At 44.7% G+C, this 23,737-nt stretch overlaps 2 protein-coding genes across 5 annotated transcripts in view; one reads left to right on the top strand and one right to left on the bottom strand.

Moving 5' to 3' along the window:
* The window catches only part of LOC120895767 (tachykinin-like peptides receptor 86C), a 55,814-nt gene that overhangs the window by 9,983 nt on the left and 22,094 nt on the right, over positions 1-23,737 (bottom strand). For all 4 annotated transcript variants that reach the window (XM_040299368.1, XM_040299377.1, XM_040299396.1 and 1 more), the window contains 3 exons: positions 12,925-13,059; positions 12,382-12,462; positions 4,066-4,216 (listed from right to left, as the gene is read on the bottom strand). In XM_040299368.1, the coding sequence (XP_040155302.1) occupies positions 4,066-4,216; positions 12,382-12,462; positions 12,925-13,059 (367 nt within the window). The remainder of the gene's footprint in view (positions 1-4,065; positions 4,217-12,381; positions 12,463-12,924; positions 13,060-23,737) is intronic.
* LOC120895751 (phenoloxidase 2) lies at positions 14,948-23,482 on the top strand. The gene is made up of 5 exons (XM_040299343.1): positions 14,948-15,376; positions 18,194-18,876; positions 18,948-19,387; positions 22,518-22,699; positions 22,789-23,482. Exons 1-5 carry the CDS (start codon positions 15,079-15,081, stop codon positions 23,235-23,237), a joined length of 2,052 nt encoding a protein of 683 aa, XP_040155277.1. The 5' UTR covers positions 14,948-15,078; the 3' UTR covers positions 23,238-23,482.

Below are 23,737 nucleotides of genomic sequence, written 5' to 3'. Positions count from 1 at the left end.
ACATCACCACAGCATCCTTCATAACTAAACGCTTTCACTTCTGAGCGGCTCGACTATGCTAGAATCAATAATGAATCGCTTTAAACACCGGATCTTACAATCGTAGTCTTTAAGCAAAGTTCGGTAGAAATGTTGCCTTTCCGCACCGTTACCTTCCACCATACAGGGGAAGCTGATGGGACGTTGTTAGCTTGTGGTTTCTCGAGCAATTCGATGATGTTTTGATACAATGCGAGAGCCATCCGGTAGCAAACTCACCCTCAAAACCGGTGAACATAGCACACTAAATCTCACACCATAACTTCCATCATCTCCCCACCTTCTTCATCACCTCACGCAACCCGTATACCTGCTGGCACAATTTAACATCCTTGTTCCGAGGCGCATTCAAGCATCACTTTCAAACCAGCACGGGTCCGATCGTTGAACAAGAGAAGGCACTTCGAAGAAAACTGATATCAACCATCAGCTAATTCAACGTGAACATTGTATAGTGACAAGCGACTTGCGCTGGCACAGGACGACAGGCGAAAGGCATTGTTTTGGGGAGTGGGCAAACTGCATCCGGTGTTATTTTTGCTACAAATAGTGTCGTAGCGGTGGCAGTGACGTTAGCGCAAGTATTTCGCAATGAAAAGAAACAATACTCGTAGAAGAATAATGTTCATACTGTTTTCAAAGTATTCAAGTGTGAATCAACAATAAATCGTGACTGATATCGTTTAAAGGGAGAAAGCAAACAGCAAACGGAAACAGGTTGGAAATTTAGCCAAACCTGATGTAATACAACTAATGGGGCCCTTTCCGTTTGAAGCTCGTAGGCTGAAATTTCAGCCTGTCAGCTGTATAGCAGTTTTCGAGCAGCTATCTAAGTGAGTATAATATACAGGTGGGCTTATCCCAAGGTGTATGAATTTAGAAGGCTGATTTTTATCGCTTCTGCTTCTGAATGAAGATCGTAAGAGTGTTTTGAGTATTCGTCAAGCCTTCGGAAAGCTCGTTGGAGCAAAAGTTTTCACTCGTTCTGTCAAAAAGTGATATTCAAATTTGGTTATAAAAATGCTATGAGACCACCTGGACTACATACACTTTGATTCCAGATTCGATCACCTGATTTCTTTAATGCACCTTGGGATAAATGTAAACAAACCCGTGTTTTCGAGCAGGTACTCGAATCTAATTCTAGCTTTTAGGCTAAAATTTTCAAGACTGAAAATCGCAGGCTAGTTTTTTGTGTGGTTTTGTATGGATTGTTTACATGATTTCAGCCTCCAACTGTCAAACTCCATACAAAAAATTAACTAGAATCGTGAAGGCCCCCAATAACGTTATTTTATCCTAGAGCAATGAATTTTGGTTAATGTGAACGTCCAAAACTTATCGTAACAAGATAACTTTCTAAGAAGTGCGCCGAGCGATATTACTTTTACTGATGGAAAAACCACTACCAAACACCACCTAATGACACCTCGTGCTTCACAAAAGCATACCATTTTCTTAACTAACGCTTTTCACGCGAAACGAAATTCCCCAGAGAGGGGTCGGATTGGTTGGTTGGGAATTTCCAGAACCCAAACACTTTGCGCGTGTGTCGCTCCGCCCCCTCCCTGCCTCTCTCCCATGTATGATTGAATCGGATGGAGTGTCAATTTGCTTGACGCCAGTGTCATAACAAGCTTGGTTCTATGGATAATTTATTTATCACAAGCACAGGCCGGTTCTCAACTAACCGTAAACCTACTAATGGCCGGTGACACTCGATGGAAGGTGACACTCCGCAAAACAAGTGTTCCGCTGAAGCGTGCGAACGACCGCCGATCGTTGATAAACCTCGTCAGTCATTTAATTTATCTCACTAAACTCTCTTTCCTCCTTCCTCTCCTGTCTATCCAACCATCTGTGAAACGGGTCAACCTTTCACCGATGAAGATGACACCCAGCAGTGGTATTCAAATGCGAGCTTTAACAGAGCATGTAGCCGCCCCCCCCCCCCCCCTGTTGTATTGGCTTTGTGGCGGTGAACAGGTAATTGATTGGTGCCCGGTTGGCCACAGGGTGTCGGTAGTGCTTCTCCGGCCTACCATCATCAAGGATTTAATGTAATTTGATTTCGGAAATGAATCACATCGCATGAACTTCTGGGTAGGACCGGTCCACTTAGACGGTTATTTGAGGACGGATCAGCAATGGAGGAGTTCTGTAGTGTTGGCGTTGTTGTACTACGGGTCACCCTTGTACTAAGCTCCGAGTGGGCTGATGTTTTGAAGAAGTTAGAGGAAGAACTCCGCAAAGATAATGTGGTACGTGGAAAATCGATTTCACCCTGACGCTTCACAATCGCTCGTAGAGGCTGATGACGCACGATAAGCGTAGCGGTGAGCGTTCTGTTTATTTTGCCACCGTTGTCCGAGCACATTTTGGTTCTTATTGCTATCAGTTTCAAATCATGTTTAGCTCTTGTTTCTATTGCCATTTACTATGACCATTTTAATAAACTGTGTACAAGAAATCAAGAAAAAGAATGCGCTTAAATCATTAAAAAAGAATTAAGAAAGTAGTAAGTATTTTCTGTGAGTGGAATGGACTAGAAACCTTATAACGAAAGCATATGTTCAATAAGCAACATCTGTAAGAAATTCTCAATTTAAAGTAATATTCCCATGTCTAAGTCTGTGCATTCCTTTCGAAAAAGCTTGTTTAATGAACCAACCCAGCATTAAAGCGCACCGGTAATGTTGGTACATCTAACAATATAATCGTACAATCTGAATCATTACACTTCTTCTGCCTCGTTATATTCATTCTTCAATATGGTATTTTGAAAACGTGCCGTATTATGTTCATACCCATTAGGAGTTGAAGTACATGCTCAAAAAAAAAGCAGCAACTATATTGCAAAATTTAATTTCCACCTCCGCCAAGAGAACCGAAAGAAGCATCCGGCAAGGCGAGAGTTTCGAGCTCAAAATTCTAATCATCCGAAGCCGGTTTTGGGCAGGAAGAAAAGCAAAACGAAACACCCGCCCCTATCTCACAACCAACATCCCCAACCAATCAACAACCTTTAAAAATTGGCCGAACTGATGGTAGGTAAAGGTGAAAGAAAGTAAAAAGCGAAAAAAAAACAAAGGCAATCGAAAAATGGTACAAAATTAGGAATTAAGATTCGTAGAGCAAATAAGTCGAATTAAGTTGTGCCTGTCGTGCAGGGCTGGGCGCCTCCATCATCGTGGAGCCATGGAACCACACGAAACAGCGTGGTGTAATTTAAACGACGAGGGTTGTTATACCCCGCGATCTTTGAGCGAAGAGAAAGCGTGCCAAATACTTTCCCCTTCAGCACGCGTAACAAACGTTGGTGCACTACCTTGTCGAACAGTTTTATGATAGCGTATTTTCGGCGTTCGGATAAGCGAAAGGACGTGCGAATTATACTAAAAATTAGAACTTAACTGCCACTATAATTGGACAGCTATTAGAGAGTATTTCTTAAAGAAAAATTCTACTTCATTTGGCAAATGAACGAGAGGACAGCAAGCTATGCGAGCAGTTTAATCGCAATCGTTTTGTATCGTTTTTAATGTTCCCTTTTTATGGCTATCGACTTTCCTTTCCTTCGGTTGCGTACATTTGAAACACCTTCATGCCTGGCTGCTCGTACTGATTGTCTTTCCATCAGTTGGGTGTTAATGGTTTTTTAGCCCCTACTTTACCCTCAAATAGTCAGCGCAGTGCTTGAAATACATTTTTATAACGTCCTTTCAGCGTATTTGTAGGAATGTACAGCATAGCACAGAAAGAATGTGATAAATGCAACCAGCAGGAAAAAGCGAATACCGTAAAAGATTAAACAAAAAACCGGCCAGTAGATAAAACATATAGGATATATCCGTCTGGTAAGTTCCACTCAGGCGATGAAATAAGCGAACTCCACCATATATACCTGTGCCCAACCGGACGATGTGCATTGACTAATGGTATAGAACAGCGGGTAAACTTTCCCTCACTACGGGAACCTCTTGCATAGCGTACGATTAAACCTTAGCTTCGTCAACACACACTTACCTTCTTTTTCGATTTCATCGACTCTAGCTGCCGTTCGGTGTGTTCGCCAATGGAGCGGCTGCCCCAGAGCTCGCGGCCCATCAGTGAGTAGCAGACGATCATGATCAGCATCGGAATGCCGTAGGTGAGTATCAGGAACACCAGGTTGTAGCTGTCACGTCGACGTGAATGAAAAAAAAGAAGAAAAAAAACGAGAAAGAGCAAAACAGTCAGAGAGAGCAAAAACAACAGTGTTAGCAAAACCCGGAATGAAATGCCGTCAGAGTCTGGCTAATTGAGTTATTGTGCACAGAAGCACCGGCTTAATTGAAAACCATCGCTACCGGGACTGCCACTGAGGCCGCCGCCGGTACACAGCGCTTGTAAGATGGCGTACGACAATGTATGCGATACGAGAATGTGCTATACGTGGTGAAAAAAAAAACATAACCAGAAAACGCACCGGAAAGCAGAATAAACTCTTGCCCGCAATGGCCCGCAGCTGACGGCAAGGGAGACTGGCCCCTCGCGGGAGTGCTTCCGGATGATTATTGAGTTAGCACAAAACGAACGAAAGAGCATGCGATGTAAGACAGTAATCAACGGCTATTGCTATTCGATGGATAGTACCATGTGCGAACAAAAGCAGGACAAGGAAAGGCAAAGTGATTGTGCGAAAAAAATGAGAGTAAATTAATGCAGCAGTGGTTCGTGACGAAATGTGATAATCCCCTTTGGCAAAATTGATGATATTTTAACGGTAAAATAGCTAGAGCCAGTCCATTGTCCATAAATTATTATTTTTTGCTGACTCAATGGAATAAAACCATTGGCCTATATCCTACAATATTGCCCAAAAAATAACACCTTCAAATGGAATATCCAATAGGGTGAAGGAAATTAAATTTCACCAGCATAATTAAACCACCAGATTGTGCCGCTCCTTAATCCTACGATTTAATAATGTCCTCACATAAAACAACGCACTCAGGGCGACCTCAACAAGCTATTAATTCCCCTGCGAAAAGCGCCGTTCACGCCGTCCTTTCTGTTTGGTGCATTTTCAATTAGTGCACTTTGCATTTGATACACCCAATGCTTCCGGTTGGAGCAGCACCGTCATCGTCAGCAGCAGCAGCAACAGCTGCTGCCGCGTGTTGGTTTAGCAATTAGTTTTCTGCCTGCTTCTTATGCTTCAAAAATTATTCACCACTTTACCGTCGGTAAGTGGCTGTGCTGCGCTCTGGGCTGCCGTCGGGTTTCCCGAAAAGTGTGTCCAAAGTTACGAAGTCGCTATTAATTACACAGCCCAAGGAGTTTGCCGCGAGAGCTACCCGAAGGATGAAAACAATCACTGCACAAAACTCATAGTTTTCCTGTCCGTTGTGGTTTTTGGTGGGGTTTAGTTTAGCTTCGTTTCGTTATGGTGTCAAATTTTATCACAAATGAAATTGCAGCATTATAATTGAAAACGCTACATGTTGCTCACAACGGAGGACTTTGCAATGCTATCAATGAATGTGTCTGGATGACTCTATTTCATAACACACAAAAAAGGACAAATTCTTATGCAACTTCAACCCTCGATCGATTCGGGAAAAATTGGCTATCGGACGATTGGCTGTTCTTTTTAGGCTCACTCGACCCGTTACGTCAGTTCCAACGAATGGGAAGGAACGAACATAACACTCACCATCAACCTATAAACAAACCGAGAACAAAGAACTTGTTTGATCTTTGCTTGTTCCAATCAAAGACAATATCCTCCGGAAATTTGTACCGACCGTTGACGAGACAGAGGCAGCTACATTGTTTGCTTGATAGACGGTCAAACGAACGATAAACGTTCATTATGGGTATTTTGTTGTTGTTGTTGTTGTTGTTGTTGTTGAAGTTTTCGATCATAGGACGATTAAAGTTCGGAATTGCCATTTAGTTGTTACATTTACTGCTTCATACTTTCAGGTTTTCATTTTAAGTCCAGCCGTATATTTCATCGGATCAAGTTTTCCTTGTTGGTGCTTCAAGAAACGCTTCCATTTTTAGACAACTCTGAATTGTGACCACCATGATCATCATCATCATCATCATCGTCATTATCAATGATGCACGGCAGGAGCATCTTCTCATTGTTCCCTTTCCCATCATCGACATGGTAAGAAGCTTGGGTGAACCAAAAATTGTACGCTATTACCAATGGCAACGGGACGCTTGTTCAAACAGACGAAGCACCACCTCAAAACTTTACGGTAAAAGGAGCTCTGCTTCAGTTTCAAGTGTTTCGCCAGCATGCTAGGTCGGAGCGTCTCTTTGGTTTCGGTCGAAAATTTGACCAAATAATTGTCTTGAAAAAGTGTTTTTGGTTGCTCTGCCTACCACGCTTCTGGTTTCTACTAGCTGTTTCAAAGGTACTGGTTCAGGATGTAGTTCTTGTGGACTTTGCTCTGTCTACAATTAGTACTTCATTTCAATTGCATCATTTAACCCTACTCAAAGAATTCGTGGTAAAGGGTTATGGCTAGAAAAAAAAAACTAATGCAGCAAAGCGATAATATTCGTTTAGTTGTGGTACTAGATAAAGTACTTAGACAATCTTTTCAATGAAAGAATATATTATTTTAGTAGCTTCTACATTCATTGTTAGTATGATTCTGCCCTGAATATTTTGAGACATCCACCGCGTGTGTTTGTATCTTCCAATAGTTCGGCATAAGATTGCTTACGCGCTACCGAGGCATTGCCAGTGTGCTTGAACAAACCGCAAAGATGACCTCTTTCGAGCAAACTTTGCTAAACTTTTTCTCCACCATTGTCAGTGCCCACTGAGTGATGGGTGAAAAGTTGGTGTGACGCTTTGCCGCTTTTAGCTTTCTCGTGTTACGTGTTGTAACCAAGCACCAAGCAAGTACCCCGGGGCGACGTGCAAAACTTTTGTGACCAACCGACTCGTGTACCAAAGACAAAGGGAGAGAGATGCAAAGAAAGCGCCTGAAACATTGTGCTTGGCTGACCGCACATTTTGTCATATTCATCGCAGTCGCTGTCATCGCAGACCGAATATATTAAGTGTGCCAAATTTAGCGTGACATCGCTTCAATTGCTTTTTGGATGTTACTGCTTGTAGCCTCAACTAGAAGGTTTCGGTGTGAAAATGAAACTGATTCAAAAAGGTAACGCAATTTAAAAATTCGTTGATTGCATTCAAAGTCAGCACCGCTGTTGAGACGATTCGCCGTTATGTTTCGTTTTTATCTTTTATTTTTCTAAGGTGATCCGTCCATTTCTTCGTAACTTCAGATTGAGATATTGCGACAGAAATGAATCGACAACTCAATTATCTGTCGTAATATTTCCGTAATTTAAACAAATAAACGAAAGGATCTTCCATTCCGTCAGCTTGTAGCGGCAACGGTCCGCACCGGAATGGAGCCTGTCACGCCTGTTCCAGGCCATGGATTGATCTTGACAATTCAGTGTCGGTGCGTCTTCTATTACTATTCATTCATTGCACCATTAAGCCACTGTAGCATCTGATTCGTTTGCATACTTTGAGCTTCATCTTTTGTCCGCACAATTTCTTCGTCCGGGAATCATTAAGCGCCGATGAATGGGAAGAAAGCAAGTACGAAAATAAAATAAAATCAACAGGCGGAAATGGTTTTGCCATTGTTGGACGATTTCCTTCCACGCGTATCGCGTATAGATTGAAGGATGTTCAAAATCGATTCGAACAATACACAATCAACCCTGATCGAAGCGTGAAATGAAAGGCAAACGATCTGAACTTTAAATGTGTGGGGTTTTTTTGCTTTGTCATTTGGTTTGTTTGCTGCAAGAAATAGTTTTCTTTTTTGTTCACAGAAAGTACTATCAAACGTCTTCCAGGCATGCTTTAAGATTAATATTTTATGATGTATTTTTTGTCCCTTATCATCGAGCCTGGTTTTTATGCCTGCCCGATTTCAAAAGGATACAGATCCCTCCCTGCTCCAGCATCGCATTGTGCAAATAATGTTGTTCACGTTCACAGTTCCTTTCCGTTTCTGGGCGACCCTTATCCATCCGGAACTATGTATTCATTTCCGTACGCCATCGGATATTTATTTTTCTGCCCTTTTTATTCATCCTACAACAACTAATCGGAGGTTCGATTCACCCCGAAGCAGATTATGAAGTAGAGGGAGAAAACACTGTCCCAAACAGTAGCGAATACAGCAAGCCCTTACGCAGACAACCCATGACAACGTATCAGAGAGATCATCCAACCGGCATCCGGGTTGTGTGAGGCGGAAAACATAAACACATAAAAATTTATCAAGATGATTTTTAATAGGCTTCCGCTGCTACGGCTCACCAGGCGTCTCCATCGCGCCATCGAAACCGTCCGGGACTGGTTTTTCCCGTTCATTTCAGTAAAAGCTATGCGGGCCTTGTTCGAAGAAAGCGCACTTTGCCATTTTCTTTCCCACCTTCACAGCGGCCTTGACTCCATCCCCCTCCGCCTGTTGCCACACCGTCCTGTGAGCTATTTCTATCTGCATAATCGAGCACATCTTCACGCCAATCCGATCTGAGTCGGGACGAGCAGCTGAAATCTGGGCACCGAATTCGTATGAAATTGAGTTTCGTGACGGTATTAGCAAAACTCAAATAACATTATAACACGCCGCAAATAATGCGATGAACCGGTGTCTGGGCGGTGGCAAATGGGCCGCTGTGCGGAAAAAAACAATACACGATCTGCTTATTCAATTATCCCACTGGATTATGTGTACGGGCTGACGTTCGGTGGCAAATGATACCGCTCAGGCGGACCAAACCAACGCACTGATATTGGCACGCGGTCAAAGAGTTCGGAGCTGAGTGAAGTTCTGTGTAAAAGTGTTTGTTGTGTTTTGTTTTATTTGTTCAGCCCGATTCCAGTACAGACAGAAATACATACATTCGAACGAATCCGACCAGCCTCGGCGCCCCCCCCCCTTGTGTCGTCACTCTCAGCGATGTTGCTTGGGTGCTAATGTTACGCAACAGTTCCTCGTCCTCGTTCGCGGTCTGACGGAAAAGAGGTCAGATGGGTGGCTATATTTACCGAAACAATACATCACCCAACAAACTGATTTTGCACCCTTGGGAGTATGTTTTCTCAGCTTCTAGCCGTGCTATATGACGCTCAACCAAGCTGCCTCCGCGCTGTGCGCTTGTTGCCTCACAGTATGCGCAACGCTATGATCATAATTGAATAACGTTCGAGAGTTTCGGCAACGCTCGGTCTCTGACGGATTATGACGTAATTGTGAATTCATTAGCCCACGCTCCGATGCCACGTGCGGAATGGTGTTGTGTTGGGCTGCTCTGCTGCATCCTTTGTCATTGCGCGAGCTTGTGCTTCTGCTAATGTTATGTATGCCGAATGCCACGCCTTATGGGAATGTGCTAGCCTACCGGAGGCATCCGGCTGCTCAATTAATGTAACGGCTTACAGCCGAGCTTATGATGCTTTATGCTTGTGCATACGGTTCTCACCGCACACACAAAGCGGCTTACGGTGTTGCGGGACCCTTTTTGTTGTACAGCGGGTTGGTACGTGAAAGTTTACACGGTCGTGACATGGTTGATTTATGTGATAATAAAGGAATGTATGGTACATAAAATGTAAAGGGTTTCCCACTTAATGCGCCACAGTTCGCACACCTTATGTAGGGATGTAAGGCGTAACATCAATGCACAGAGAGTCGTGAGAGTGTAAACATGTTCAAAGCTAGGATGAGCAACCCTGTAATACATAGTGAACAAAAGTTTGAACTTCAACATAACGTTCTTTAGTGTAACAATTAAAATGCTTGTATGTAGCTTCAAACACATCGTTTTGTGTATTTAAATTGAAGTTATTTCCCTTAAGGTATTCCTGTAACTCCCTGTTTCATCATCAACGCTATCTTCTTCTAGACGTAACGACCTACGCAATTATATGTTCTCAAAACCGGACGCTTCTAGCACCAATTCAAACTTCTTTGCACCAGCTGGAAAAACCACAAAAAACCAGCAAGCTTTAAGAATTTTAAATCAAATTAAGAAATTGTGGAAACATCGAAAGATTTCATGTTAAAACAAATCTGCCTTGTTGGTTCCTTTAAAAAACCTTTCAACCTTCCCCAAAAAAGAGCTCCCAGATGGGTATAGAATTTATCTTATCCCTCGAGACGGGTTGCTGAAAACCCATGTTCTCACCAAAGCATTGAACGCGGCAGTCAAACGAAGGCCACCCTTGAGAGATTTTGCTTTATTTGGGTAATTCTCTTCGCAATGCCATTACACCGTCACTTCAACCGAATGGTTCGGCGTTAAACTGTTTCTTCCATTTGATCAACCGAGCGACGCAAGGTAGCTCAAGTTTCCTGTACCAACGGTTCAGCACAAAGGTTTCCATGGTTGTGTTGTGTGTTTTTTTAAAAAGAATTTAACAACTTTCACCACACAGCTTCTGACAGTCGGTAATTTATTTTGCAAACTTTTTCGCTCTGTAGGGGTTTGCTGTATAGTTTGCCTCATTCGGGTGAAAATTTATCCCTTGCGGTGAGGTGAGGTTGGGCTGGATGGTTGGCGAAGGGCGGATTCTAAGCAAGAAGAAGATCCCACATACGGCTCGAATGTACAGGTTTTGGAGAAAACTTTCAGCCACCCGGCATGCGCTGCTCTACCGGGAAAAGCGGCTCACGTGCCTGAAGTGTTTGAATTTGTGCCGTGCTGTCGTTGTTGCTGTTGCCCGTCCCCGTGCTTTTCCGTGCCGTGCATTGGGCAGGAAATTCAATTATTAACATTCGAAGGATTTACGCGGGAAACCATACGACAATGGCATTCGGAATGCGTCCAAATCACGATGTATTCATTTCTTCGTCAAATTCCACAATGCGACAGCCAACTGTGTGCCATAATTTTGCAGCACATGAAGTTTGGGGAAGGACGAGGACGAGGAAACGTAAGGTCAGTTGTTGGCCCGCCAGTTCCGGTCCCCGGTCCGTGCACCGCCCTCAGTATGGCATGGTTTGGTGTACCGTTCTGGTGACAATTTGGGCTCCTTTTGCCAGCATCTGCAAGCGTCTGCCCGTGCGGACGGACGCGTTCGTTATTCAGGCGGAAAAAATGTGCTTCGTGGATGATATTTTAAAACCATGGCTTGCCGATAGGCGAACACAATCTGGTTACTCCGGCATCGTCCGGCATGTGCGCCGTCCTTTCAGTTTTGGTGGCGACATTTTTGACGTGCCTTTTTCGCTGAATAAATTTGTTTATCATTTGGTTCACGTGTCCAGCGAACGGTGAAGCAACGTGGTTGATGTTTGGTACAACAAAAAGAAGAATAAAATTCTCGATCGGAAACTACACTGCATTCTGTTTGTGTAGGAATTAATAGGAGCTAGTTATTTGACCTAATATTAGTCATAGTTCGGCGAAGACTAGAAAAATAATTCCATGGCTTGGAATTTTATCTCAAATTCTCAACGCCATTGTACACAATAAAAAATCAAATCTGACACTCGAATGTGTTATAATTCTTACCAGGATTTTTGGATTTACCGGCCGAAATTATGTCAATACTCCAGACAAAACAGCACACCAATCTCCTTGGATTTTGAGCCTGGATGATTTCACCCTGCAGAAAAACTGTGATTCAGGTAAGGTGGAACGTTGCTGCTGATGCACAAACAATTTCAATATCATAACTCTTTCACAGCGAAAGAAACGAAAATGATTCATTGTATTTGTCGCCGGATTAGAGAAGTTGTTCGTTGATGAAATTGGGTATGAAATGTTTTCTGTCTATGTTTTTAAATTTCTGCGTTCTGGATTTAATCAAGTGCGTATACTGTTGGTACACTGATGCTCTAATATTGCCACGTGATCTTAAACAAACGCAATACACTGTATCGCAAGGCTAGTAACCAGAAGTAACGATTTCTTTTGTTGTTTTTTTTATGTTTCACTGCCTACAGTCCAATATACTATCATCGCTATGACCACCATACACACTGATATGCAGATCCGCTGTCGTCTGTCAATCTGTGATGCTAACAAAAACAAGCGTCCCCGAGCAAAAGCTTCCGGTTACAATATCTGTTTAGGAAGTTCGGTTGCTCAAACATGTCACCCAGTATCGAGAAACAAAGTGATACTAAATGCGGTCGACAGCAACATCAGCAAACCGTGCGATGTTTACGGTATGTTTTTTTTTATTCGCGTGACAGAGACTGATTTTGAAATGTATGCCTACAAAAATAAACACTAGCGAACGTCATACGTCATGGGCCCGTTTGTATGGTTGATGTAAAAAATACTTACATGTAATCTGCCATCGATGTTGGATATCGTCCGTCCGGCCAGAGCATATAGCAAACCGTGCGGGTTTTTCCGTTGTTATATCTTTGGAATCATTCGAAAATAGATGGAAAGCTTTTTTGATTAAATCTCAAAGTCGCACTGAAAAACGTTTTTGGCTATTGCATAAGTTTAGCGTGGGAAGAGAACAGCAAAGAAAAGAAGGTCTCTGCTTGTAGCAGACTGCACCGAAATTTAGAGAAATAATATGTTCATTACAGCACGCTAACTAATCTCAACAAAACTCAAAGTAAATTGCACAATCTTGCATAAACTCAATACTCAAACGACACTTTTCGGCTTGCTGTTGCTAAGCAGTGTGCTAATTTAATTCATTCTTCTGAGCAGTCCGAACTATCGAATTTTGCCCGTAGCAGCAGCAGCAGCAACAGCAGCAGCAGCATCAACCCGAGCACCAGCTTGTTGGAAAAGTGTCATTTTCAATTACGATTTGATCCTTTACCCTCGTTCTGTGCATGTGACCTTCGCTTCGCTAAAAGAACTTACCGCTTCGTCATCACAGTCGAGTACATCAGGCACGGTGCCGCTAGGACGCAGCTCAACGCCCAGATGATTAAAAGAAAGATCCGGGCCTTCTTCCGAGACGTCCGGTGGCGCAGCGGATGCACTATCGCAATGTACCTACAGTTGTTTGGTCGGCAGCAGAACAGAAAAGAAAGGAGAAATCGTTCGTGAGATAGTGGGAGATAGCGGGTGTGTCGAGCGCTGAAATGTGATGCCTTCCTATAGACAGCTGCCAACCTTCGTCCCAGCCGTAGCAGATGGATGGGAAATGGGGAACCGGTTTAACGTTACGGCCAACGGAGGATACCAGCTTTCCGCCAGCTCTTATATATTTGAAAATGGGGTTCAAACAACGAAGGAGATTAGATTCCAACGCGGTACATCCAACGGTGACACCAAATGTACGAAAAAGGAAGCGATTAAAATGCTGCAGCATAAGAAACACGCCAGTGTCAAGCTACACGATTAATTCTTCCGGTTTTCTGCCAAATTCGTTCGCTTTCTCTAGAAACGGGTGCAAAGTATCCTAAAATATTCACAATACACGATTACAGGATTTCAAGTTTCCAAGCTAAGCGTCTCACGCTAACATAAGATTTCGTTTGCCAGAAAGCCTTAAAATAGCGCCTTCGTTAATTAAGGCTGACACACACAATTATCGGTATGTGGGTACCCCTTACAAAGCATTATTCGATTATCATTTTCCCACTAACCTGTTTATCATCTGACACTTACCATCTCATGCCATTTGATCGCACTTTACACGTCATCGCATTGAGTAACGTGTGTGAGCACGCATTTGAGTCGAGTATGAGACTTCTATAACGAAGTGTGACTTGGCTGTAGCCACACACGCTCACATATTACTTCGGGAAAGATGTGCGACGGGAATTCTATTAAAAAAAACTCCCCTCAAACATCTTTCAAAATAAACCTCACAAAACAACCTCACGCTAATGAAATTCGATAAAGCCCACCCACGGATCAGCACGCCAAGAATGGTCGCCCGTCACGCATAACTTATGCATTCATCCGCCCTAGTACCGGTTCCAGGACCTGTATTGGTGTAATGGTATGTAATGGTATTGAAAACTCTTAACCAACGTTATCGATGAATTCTACAACAGCGCCAGTTTTTTTATTGCCATTTTCCCATCATATGTAGAAAGGGGGGGTGGGGGAGGGGCAAATATGTGTGTGGGCTTTACTTCCCGTGGGGCAGATTCAAGCGTTCACGGGTGGTACATTTGCGTACGTAAAAATGAAATTCGAAGCAGCGACACGAGCCTTTCGGTTGGAAAAAGAAACGGCATTTGGAGGAATTTCAGAATGAGGCGCTTCTTCTTGGAATGTTCCACCGAGACCTTTGGTGCGCGTGATGATGGCGCTACTGTGAAATGGCATCTTGACATAAATAATGGCATTATCTCCATGCCTCTCAGCCAGGTTCAGTTTGGTGGGCTAACCGCATAGAGTGCGATAGCGCGATGCCTGCAGCAGTTAAGTTACTTCATTTCAGCTGAGAACTGATTTCGTGCTTCCTGCAAGTTTTGATGTGTCGCACTGTTCAGCCCGGAAGACACGGAAGAGTATTTCCGTAGCAGATATTAATACACAACATGTTCACCAGAGCCATGAACTCGGGTATTTGTAGCTAACATTGGCAGAGACCGGAGATACCCCACGCTAACCATGACCTATGCTTGTGCGTTCGGATACCATTCACCGTCTGCTGCGGTCTACAGGCTCAACCACAAACAGCTCGATGTTAATGAACTTCTTGTACGCGACGTGCTAAGGAACGTTTACGCGCATTGAACGCGTTTGCCGATAAGGCCGTTCCCAGTCCCGATCCGTTTGGGAGTATTTATCACAGATTTTTTGAGGTTTCTGCTATCACGACAACCGGGGTGCGTACCATTGACCTTCCCAATGTGCGACAGCTCACAAGTCGTATAAAAGAGCCCGTTCTCAAGGCTACGGTCGGTCATATCGTGCGAACAAGTGGGGCGCGTCACAGGTGGTAGAACCCTTCCAGCAGTGTGTGTGTGTGTGTATTTTTTGTGTGTTTTTGTTTTCACTCCTTCAGTCTGCCAAACTTGGTCGCGTATTGTGTGAAGTGTGCTAGTGACAAGAATGCCGTTCGACAAGAAGCATTTGCTGCTGCTGCTGGACCGCCCCCGGGAACCGGTGTTCATGGGCAAGGGTCGCGTTGTGTTCGACGTGCCGGACAACTATTTGACCGATCGGTACCGGCCCATCGGTTCCGAAATCCAGAACCGCTTCGGCGAGAATGCGGAGGAGCGCATCCCGGTGCGCAGTATCGCGCTGCCCGATCTTCGCATACCGATGTCGCTCGGGCGGCAGGAACAGTTTTCGCTCTTCATTCCACGCCATCGGAAAATTGCCGCACGCTTGATTGACATCTTTATGGGTAGGTTAGCATGGTGGGAAGGAAGGATGGTATGCCCGTGCTGCTAGTGATACTCTTCGTCTTCCAGTGACCTTGACATCGGCCTGTGTTGGCGTATGGGCGTCACCCCGAAAAGAATGACACCTAAATTGGCTCCATAGTAGCCATGGCTATAACTGTCTCATATTCTGCCATCAAACGTGTTCTGTTGCTTTCGTAGCGCAATTGAAAATTGTTTCCATTGGCACATGCTGTTTGCATCGGGAGGGGAAGAATGACGCTGGGCACGGGCGGGTGTCAAATTAGGGCTAGTGAACGGGTTTCCAAAATTGCTACCACTACGGAGCGATTGCAAAACACTATCGTACGGTGAATTGAACGCGTGTGTGTGGTGCGTTGCCAAACAACTGCAGAGGCATAACCAGTTTGCCGTTCTGTAAATCTATATTAAACTGTCTAATTTGTTTTCTTTTAACTAACGGAATATAAAATCATGACAGAAATTCAATTACGTTCCTGCCTTTCTCGGAATCATCCTTTGTTCAATTTCACTTAAGCAAAAATATTTTTCGCGGAAACACAACACGACACCACAACATTCCGAATAGACAAATTATGCAGCTGCTACCCATTTGACCGATTTCACAGCAATCGACAATTGATTTCCACCGTCAATGCGTTCGATCGATTTCCAGTTTTTTTCTTTCATTTGGTTTGCCATTATTTGTGGCCCCGTGACGCTTACTGAACAGACGCCGTTCTATGAACGGCGACATGGAGTTGCACCCGTGTACGCGATAGATTCGAAACCACACTATCCCTTCGGTTTGGTGTACTTCAGTTGCAATAATGTATGCAAAGCACAGCGTGCTTTCTTTCGCTTCCTGGCAAAGGCTGCGACCAGTTGCCGAACGGCCACCTACTGTGAGTTTCATTATTCACCACATGTCATTAGAGAAACCCGTACCGTTGCAGGAGTGTTGCCGACATTTGAGTTGATGGTATACGGGCCGAAGCAACATGGCAATCAAATTGAGCAATCCTGCCAAGGCTTCGGATATTGAAATTAGTTTTCTCCGTTTAAAATACATCTTAGGTACTTCAACTATCAGGTGTCGGCTTTCTCGCTCTCCTATATCTTTCTTTTTCTCAGTTTTATTTGACCCATTCTTCTGCTAGCATATTTAACCTACGCTTATAGGCTCCTGTGCACGGGGGTAGAAACCACGCCAACAGTTGCTTGAGCTGGCGGTGCGAAAGATAAAAACTGTCAGTCAAATCGGTTGAAAAGCGTTTAACAACCACATACCCACTGCGCCTGATTGTTAAGGTTTTCGCAGCAACACAAGATGCAACACTTAAAACGTTTTCCCTTCTCGTACAGGGCGTGTGCGCTGAACGCGGGTTTCCGCTACGTGCAGCTTTCGCCAACGGCGGACGTTTTTGCTGTACCTGCAAAAACCGTGATAAATCGACAGCGCTCGAACGATACGAATCGCTCGGTGAAGGTCGGGCTATGATCGTTCAATGCTTTTTCACCGAGGTCCCGGGTATGCCGGGTGCCAGGACGCAACAGTTTAATGAAACAACGGAAGCGAAGAAGTGAATGTTTAATTAATTATTTAGCCGATTTGAAAAATAAATACCTTTAACGAGTGTGGTTGGAACTATCAGCAGCATAACCAGTCTTGCAATGCGATTAGTTATTGTTTCATTCGATATGGTGAGCTAGTTTTTTTTTTCTGAAGCACACACAACAACACATCACAAACCGGGTGACTGTGTACCAGTCTGATGAGATTTTCCCAGTACTCTGTTGAATATGATAAATAGGCAATCACAAATCCAAACTCCGAGCCCGGGGTTGCATCACAGCCGTTAGCACAGAGCCCACGCAACGAGATTCACTACCACGAGATAGAGGAAGAAAAATCAATTACGATAAAAGCCCGGGCCGTGACAAAAATGTGTTGATATTAATATTACGCTGGAAAATACGTCAACCTTTCATCTGCCCACACACACCAACACTTCCCTAAGTTTACACAGACAAACACGCACACACAGAGTCAGTTGTCAACAGAACGGTGACGCTAAATCAAGACCCTGTGACTATCTTTACCACTCCAACTGGGGCCCGGCGCGAAGGTCGAAAATCAAATCTTCTAACCTGTCCTTCTCGGGAACGCATCCCGTATCCGGAGAAATGGGGCGTGAGATATTGTTCAATTATTGCACCCTTCGCTAGCATCCTTCTTCGGGCGAAATCTAGTTACTGTGCATAGCTTCGGTGGAAAGTTAACTTAGCTCGAGACGAAACAAAAATTGATACCAGGGAGTATGGCGATGGGTGTCGAAACCCTCCGAAACTGCATGGTATACGCGATATTATTTTCCTCTCTTTGCTTGCTCGAGACACATTTATCCTTCGGGGACAAATTGAGCTGTGAGTGAGATTTGTTTCCATTACTATGTGTCCACAGTTGGGTAAATAAAGGTTGTTACAGGGCTTTGGCTTGGGACGATGGTTAAAAATAAGTGAAAGTGTTTGGCTTGCAATTTACCCAACCACTTTCTCGGAACAGTTTGGGGAGGTTTGGGCTTCCTGGAAAAATAAGAGTTTGCCTTTCCAACCATTCCTTGGGAAGCGGCTAACGAATTTTGTCATCAATTAAACGAGACACTTTAAAAGCTTTGTTTGCTCGAGCCGGTGCTCCAATCAAAACTGTTTACATTCCCGAGTAGTCTGGCTGTAAATTTCGCTGCAAGTGCTCAAATTGAAAACCCTGTTCGGTTTTTGGAAAATGGACATTAATTGCTTTGCCCATCCCACTGCAGGAATGCGTAATGTGGAGGATCTGCAGAGCTGTGCCGTTTTCGCGCGCGACCGCATCAACCCGTACCTGTTCAACTATGCGCTCTCCGTTGCGCTGCTGCACCGGAAGGATACGCACGATCTCGATCTGCCCACCATCATCGAAGTCTTCCCGGACAAGTACGTCGACTCGAAGGTGTTTTCGCAGATCCGCGAGGAGGCCACCGTCGTGCCGGAGGGTATGCGGATGCCCATCGTCATCCCGAAGGACTACACGGCCTCCGATCTGGACGAGGAGCACCGGCTGTGGTACTTCCGGGAGGACATTGGGGTGAATCTGCACCACTGGCACTGGCATCTGGTGTACCCGTTCGATGCCTCTAACCGGGCGATCGTGGACAAGGACCGGCGGGGCGAGCTGTTCTACTACATGCACCAGCAGCTGGTGGCCCGGTACAACTTCGAGCGGTTCAGCAACCGGTTGCAGCGCGTCAAGCGGCTAAACAACCTGCGCGAACCGATCAGCGAGGGCTACTTCCCGAAGCTGGACTCCCTGGTGGCTAGCCGGGCCTGGCCAGGCCGGGTCGATGCGAGCGTGCTGAAGGATCTGAACCGCGAGGCGGACCAGATCAAGCAGGACGTGGCCGATCTGGAGCGCTGGATCGATCGCATTTACGAGGCGATTCATCAGGGTTTCGTGGTCGATGTAAGGCATCTTCTCCAGCTCGGTGTGTGGTGTTGACATCGGCACTAATGTCTCGCGGTTTTTGCTTTCAGGAATCCGGTAACCGCATCCCGCTGGACGAGCAGAAGGGAATCGACCATCTTGGCAACATTATCGAGTCGTCCATCCTGTCCCCGAACCGGCAGCTATACGGTGACATGCACAACATGGGGCACGTGTTCATCTCGTACGCCCATGATCCGGACCATCGGCATCTCGAGTCGTTCGGGGTGATGGGCGACGTGGCGACGGCCATGCGCGATCCGGTGTTTTACCGCTGGCACTCGTACATCGACGATATCTTCCAGGAGCACAAGAACAAGCTGCCACCGTACACCCGCTCCCAGCTGACGTTCGACGGGATCTCCATCACCGGCATTACCGTGCAGCCCGAGGACGGTCCGCCCAACACGTTCCAGACGTTCTGGCAGCAGTCGGACGTGGATTTGTCGCGCGGCATGGACTTTGTACCGAGGGGCAACGTGTTTGCAAGGTAAGCGGCGGGGGTATCGGGACACAGACTAGGTCACCGGCACAGGTACAACAGCTCGTAACAGATTCGCCATTCGCATTTTAAACACTACACACGGTGGTTTACTGATCGTAATGATTAATTAATGTCTTCCATGTTCTCACTTGTTTCACAATTGACCTTTATTGACGCCTGGCGGTTGGCGTTCTCACCTCCCCCGCATTTCGGGGCAAAATTGATTCCGTGCTATGTGATTACTGTTAACGAGTTTCTAAGTGGATAAATGCTAACGACAAGTCCAACATCGAGCGCACCCAGTTGGAGCAAAAAAAACAGAACTTCAACATGTTGACGTGTAAAACAGGTTACAAATTAACACACGACAAAAAAGCATTTACATCAAACCATATCATGCTAATCCTACCAATATATGCCATTGGAGCGTTTTCAATTCGTGTATGTGTGAGAGTGTGGTGTTGCACTACAGTATACATTATTTCCTTCTGGCGTATTCCCCCTTGGCGACTGTACAATGGGCATCTCTTTCTGGCATTTATCGAGCTGGTTTATTTGACACCGACCTCCGGGGGTAGCGTTGGCTCCCAGCAGAAGCACACATGCTGCAGCTCTGCACGCTTGTTCGATTGAAATTTAATTGAATTAACACGACACCGGCAACGTGGATGCGGAGGAACGTATGCTACGAGCAGCAGAGCGCTGCAAAAAAGCTTAAAATGTAGTGTAATTATGGTATGAGCATGCAAAACGTACAGACCGTTACGCTCGGACACCGCCGGATGATAGATGGGCAATGAAGCGTGTCTGTCAGGTTCAGCAGTTTCGATCCACTCAACACATTGTGCTCTCTCTCTCTCTCTCTCTCTCGTGTGCAAAGTTCGCATGATCGGCGACCGTTTAGTACCGTGCAGCACAGCGCATTCGTGTGTGAATAATGCTCCAATGCTCGCTGGGGTTAAAGCATTGCGTTTCGGTTTATTTTTAGTTTCGAAATACGTAATGCAAAATTTCAAGTTTTTGAATCGCAATTTTCGTATCAAATATTTGTGCAACTTTACAGCTGATGTTGGTGAAATTATGGAATATTTTTTGGCTTATTAAAGGTACAAAGTTTCAATGACCGTTGTACTGTTGATGACGGTTGTGTATATACAACTGCTCTAACAAATATTACTATCATTATTAGAGTATGTTAAAACGGTATCATTATTAGAGTATGTTAAAACGGTATCAACGGTTGTGCTCGGAATTCATTGCATCCACATGGCGCACACAGTTCAAGTTGAGGAAATTATGCAGTTATGCTTCACAGTCCTCCACTCTTTATCGCTCTTTCGTTATGCATAGCAAATTATCCAGAGCGAACCGTTAGTGGTACCGCACGCTACATCATTATAAATAATACTATGCTTATAGCCCATTGAAATGATGCAGCACTTTAACAAAGTTCCTCCATCATACGTCATTACAACCCTAACGTGAAGGACCTTTTTCTACACACAACAATGAATCAGCTGTAACGCTCACATACACATAGCTGTTTGCAAAAATGGTTGTTTCTTCTGCATAATACGCCCCGCTATAATAGATAGGGGAAAGCGGGGCAAAATGGGCATGTTAAGCAGTTTACTGAATATTCCTTTGAATATGCCACAAAACACAACTTTTCTTTCATTATTGTATGCCTCCACCATTTATCTATGGATTAAAATTGCCACATAGAATGAAAACAACTTAAAAACATGAAAATAATGTAAAATAAAAGTTAATGTTTTACGAGAAGCTATTTTGACACGCGGGGTAAAATGGGCATAGCCCTGGGGCAAAATGGGCATATGTAAACAAACTGTGAAACGTCAAAACACTGGGGCAATATGGGCCACAACAACTGCGCTTAGGTAATGGTCTATGCTTTTGCGCACGTTTCGTGAAATGTATTTTTCGTTCTATCTTTTGATTTGCTGGTCAGAAAAGCCCTTAAAATTCTTCCAAAAATATGTTATCAAAATTATAACAGTTTTTACACGTTTAAATCTACAAAATCGAATGTTTTGAAGCTGTGCCTGTTATCATTATTGAGGCGACAAATACAACACCATAGCCTCACCAAGCGCCGTATGTCAAAAGCATCTGCCCATTTTGCCCCAAGAGTAACTGCCCATTTAGCCCCACGTGTAGCATTTTTGTATTTTTTGTTATTTTAGTAAAAATACGAATTCAATCGCCTTGATTGCTTCAGACAAATTGTAAAGAAATATCATATCTTTAAAAATATATCATTAAAAACTTCAACGCATCCCTGTGGCACACGTTTAAGCTTATTTTCGAAGTGGCAAAAATTACATCAATATGCTGCTAAACCTTATTTTGCATTTTTCTTAGTTATTTGTTATGTAAGGGTTATGAAACTTACATGGTGTTCATAGAACACTCTAATGAATACATTTTGAGCATTGGAAAGTATCTTTGTAGTCAAATAATGCTTAAATAGAGGGTGCCCATTTTGCCCCACATGCCCATTTTGCCCCGCTTTCCCCTACGTTTTGCGGGAATTTGTACGCCTTCCAGCATCCGAAAGTAGGTAACACTACTTTCAGCTTTTCTGTGCGTGTTAGAAAACCCCAGCAAGAGAACTTTTCCATGCCAACGAACGGGTTATATCGGTACGAGAATGAAAATTAAGTTGGCGAAAGTAATTTAGCCCGAAAGCGCACAGCATAGGAAGAGAAACAGAGAGAGAGAGAGGAAAAAGTTTCGCTCGTTTTAATTACCATTCTTCTTCAAAGAACAACACTCACACACGCGCCCACACGAAAGGAAGTGCCAAACCGGTACCGATGAAACCGAGACCAACCAAGACCGAGACCAGCTGGGGACAGTGGAAGAGGTTGGGTACACGTCTTAGCACATTAGCTACTGAACGATGCTACTGAATGTGACGTTTTCCCACACCCCACACCAGAATTTTACTTCCCACTAGGGCACACATTTGTGATTTAGTTACTTTGGTAGTTTTGGGGGAAAATGCAATTGCCAAAATGGTCCACTCTACGGCAGCACACTATGAGTAATGGTGACATTCTGGCTGCAGCTACTTACTTACTTTACTGTCAATCCCTTCCATCCGCCGCAGGTTCACCCATCTGCAACACTCCCCGTTCGTGACCACCATCATGATCGAGAACGATTCCGATGCCCAGCGGATGGCGTTTGTGCGCGTATTTCTCGCACCGAAAAACGACGAACGCGGCACACCGATGGTGTTCCGCGACCAGCGACTGTTCATGATAGAGCTAGACAAGTTCCTGGTAGCCTGTAAGTGTTCGAAGTGTCAAACCGAACGCCAAACGCACGCCTTTTCTAATTTATGTATGACCTTTCCTCTTTCCCCATGTTACTCACAGTACGCCCCGGTGCGAACCGGATTCGACGTCGTTCGAAGGAATCCACCGTCACAATTCCGTTCGAGCGCACGTTCCGCAACCTGGACCAGAACCGACCGGAAGCGGATACGCCCCAGGAGGCTGAGTTCAACTTCTGCGGCTGTGGCTGGCCAGCGCACATGCTCATACCGAAGGGGCTGCCGGAAGGATTGCCCGCCGACCTGTTTATCATGGTGTCGAACTATGAGGAGGATCGCGTGGTGCAGGATCTGGTCGGCACGTGCAACGATGCTGCGTCGTACTGTGGGGTGCGCGATCGACTCTACCCGGATCGGAAGGCGATGGGCTATCCGTTTGATCGGGCCGCACGCAGTGGGGTGGACAGTTTGGCCAACTTCCTGACACCCAACATGGCGGTCCAGTCGATCACGGTAGTGCACAACGATCGCACTGTGAACAGAACGGGCTAGATTGGTACCAGCCCACGCAGGAGGGTATCCTTATGCTTTAACTCCGCACAGAATTGGTTCGATTTACGCATTCCTTTCGATTACTTTTATTTTCTTTTTGCTCTAATAACATTTTACCAACGATAATATGTGTTAGAATGTAGTGTATGCCTCTGTTGTCCACTCTTGGTGGGCATACAATGTACTCTTCGTCGTAACAAATGATTGATGCTGAATAAATCTGCTAATATGCTAATAGCCAATAACTCAACGCCATACCACATATACGGGCACATGGTATAAACACGTCAATGCTTACTTATATTTAATTCTATCTTCAGCTGATACGTTCAATCAGTTCCAGCGGCTCCACTCAAACGATCAGCGCACTGAACGATTGAATTCATTAACTAGATTGCAGTTGTTTCTCGTTATTTGAACAGCCAGTTATCAATATTCATGATATACAGCTCACACATACATACAGCTGTCGCCCAAACTTACTAAAACGAACGCCACTC

Source organism: Anopheles arabiensis, chromosome 2, assembly GCF_016920715.1.
Source record: "Anopheles arabiensis isolate DONGOLA chromosome 2, AaraD3, whole genome shotgun sequence".
Taxonomy (NCBI): Eukaryota; Metazoa; Arthropoda; class Insecta; order Diptera; family Culicidae; genus Anopheles; species Anopheles arabiensis.
This window is presented reverse-complemented; position numbering and strand designations above follow the sequence as displayed.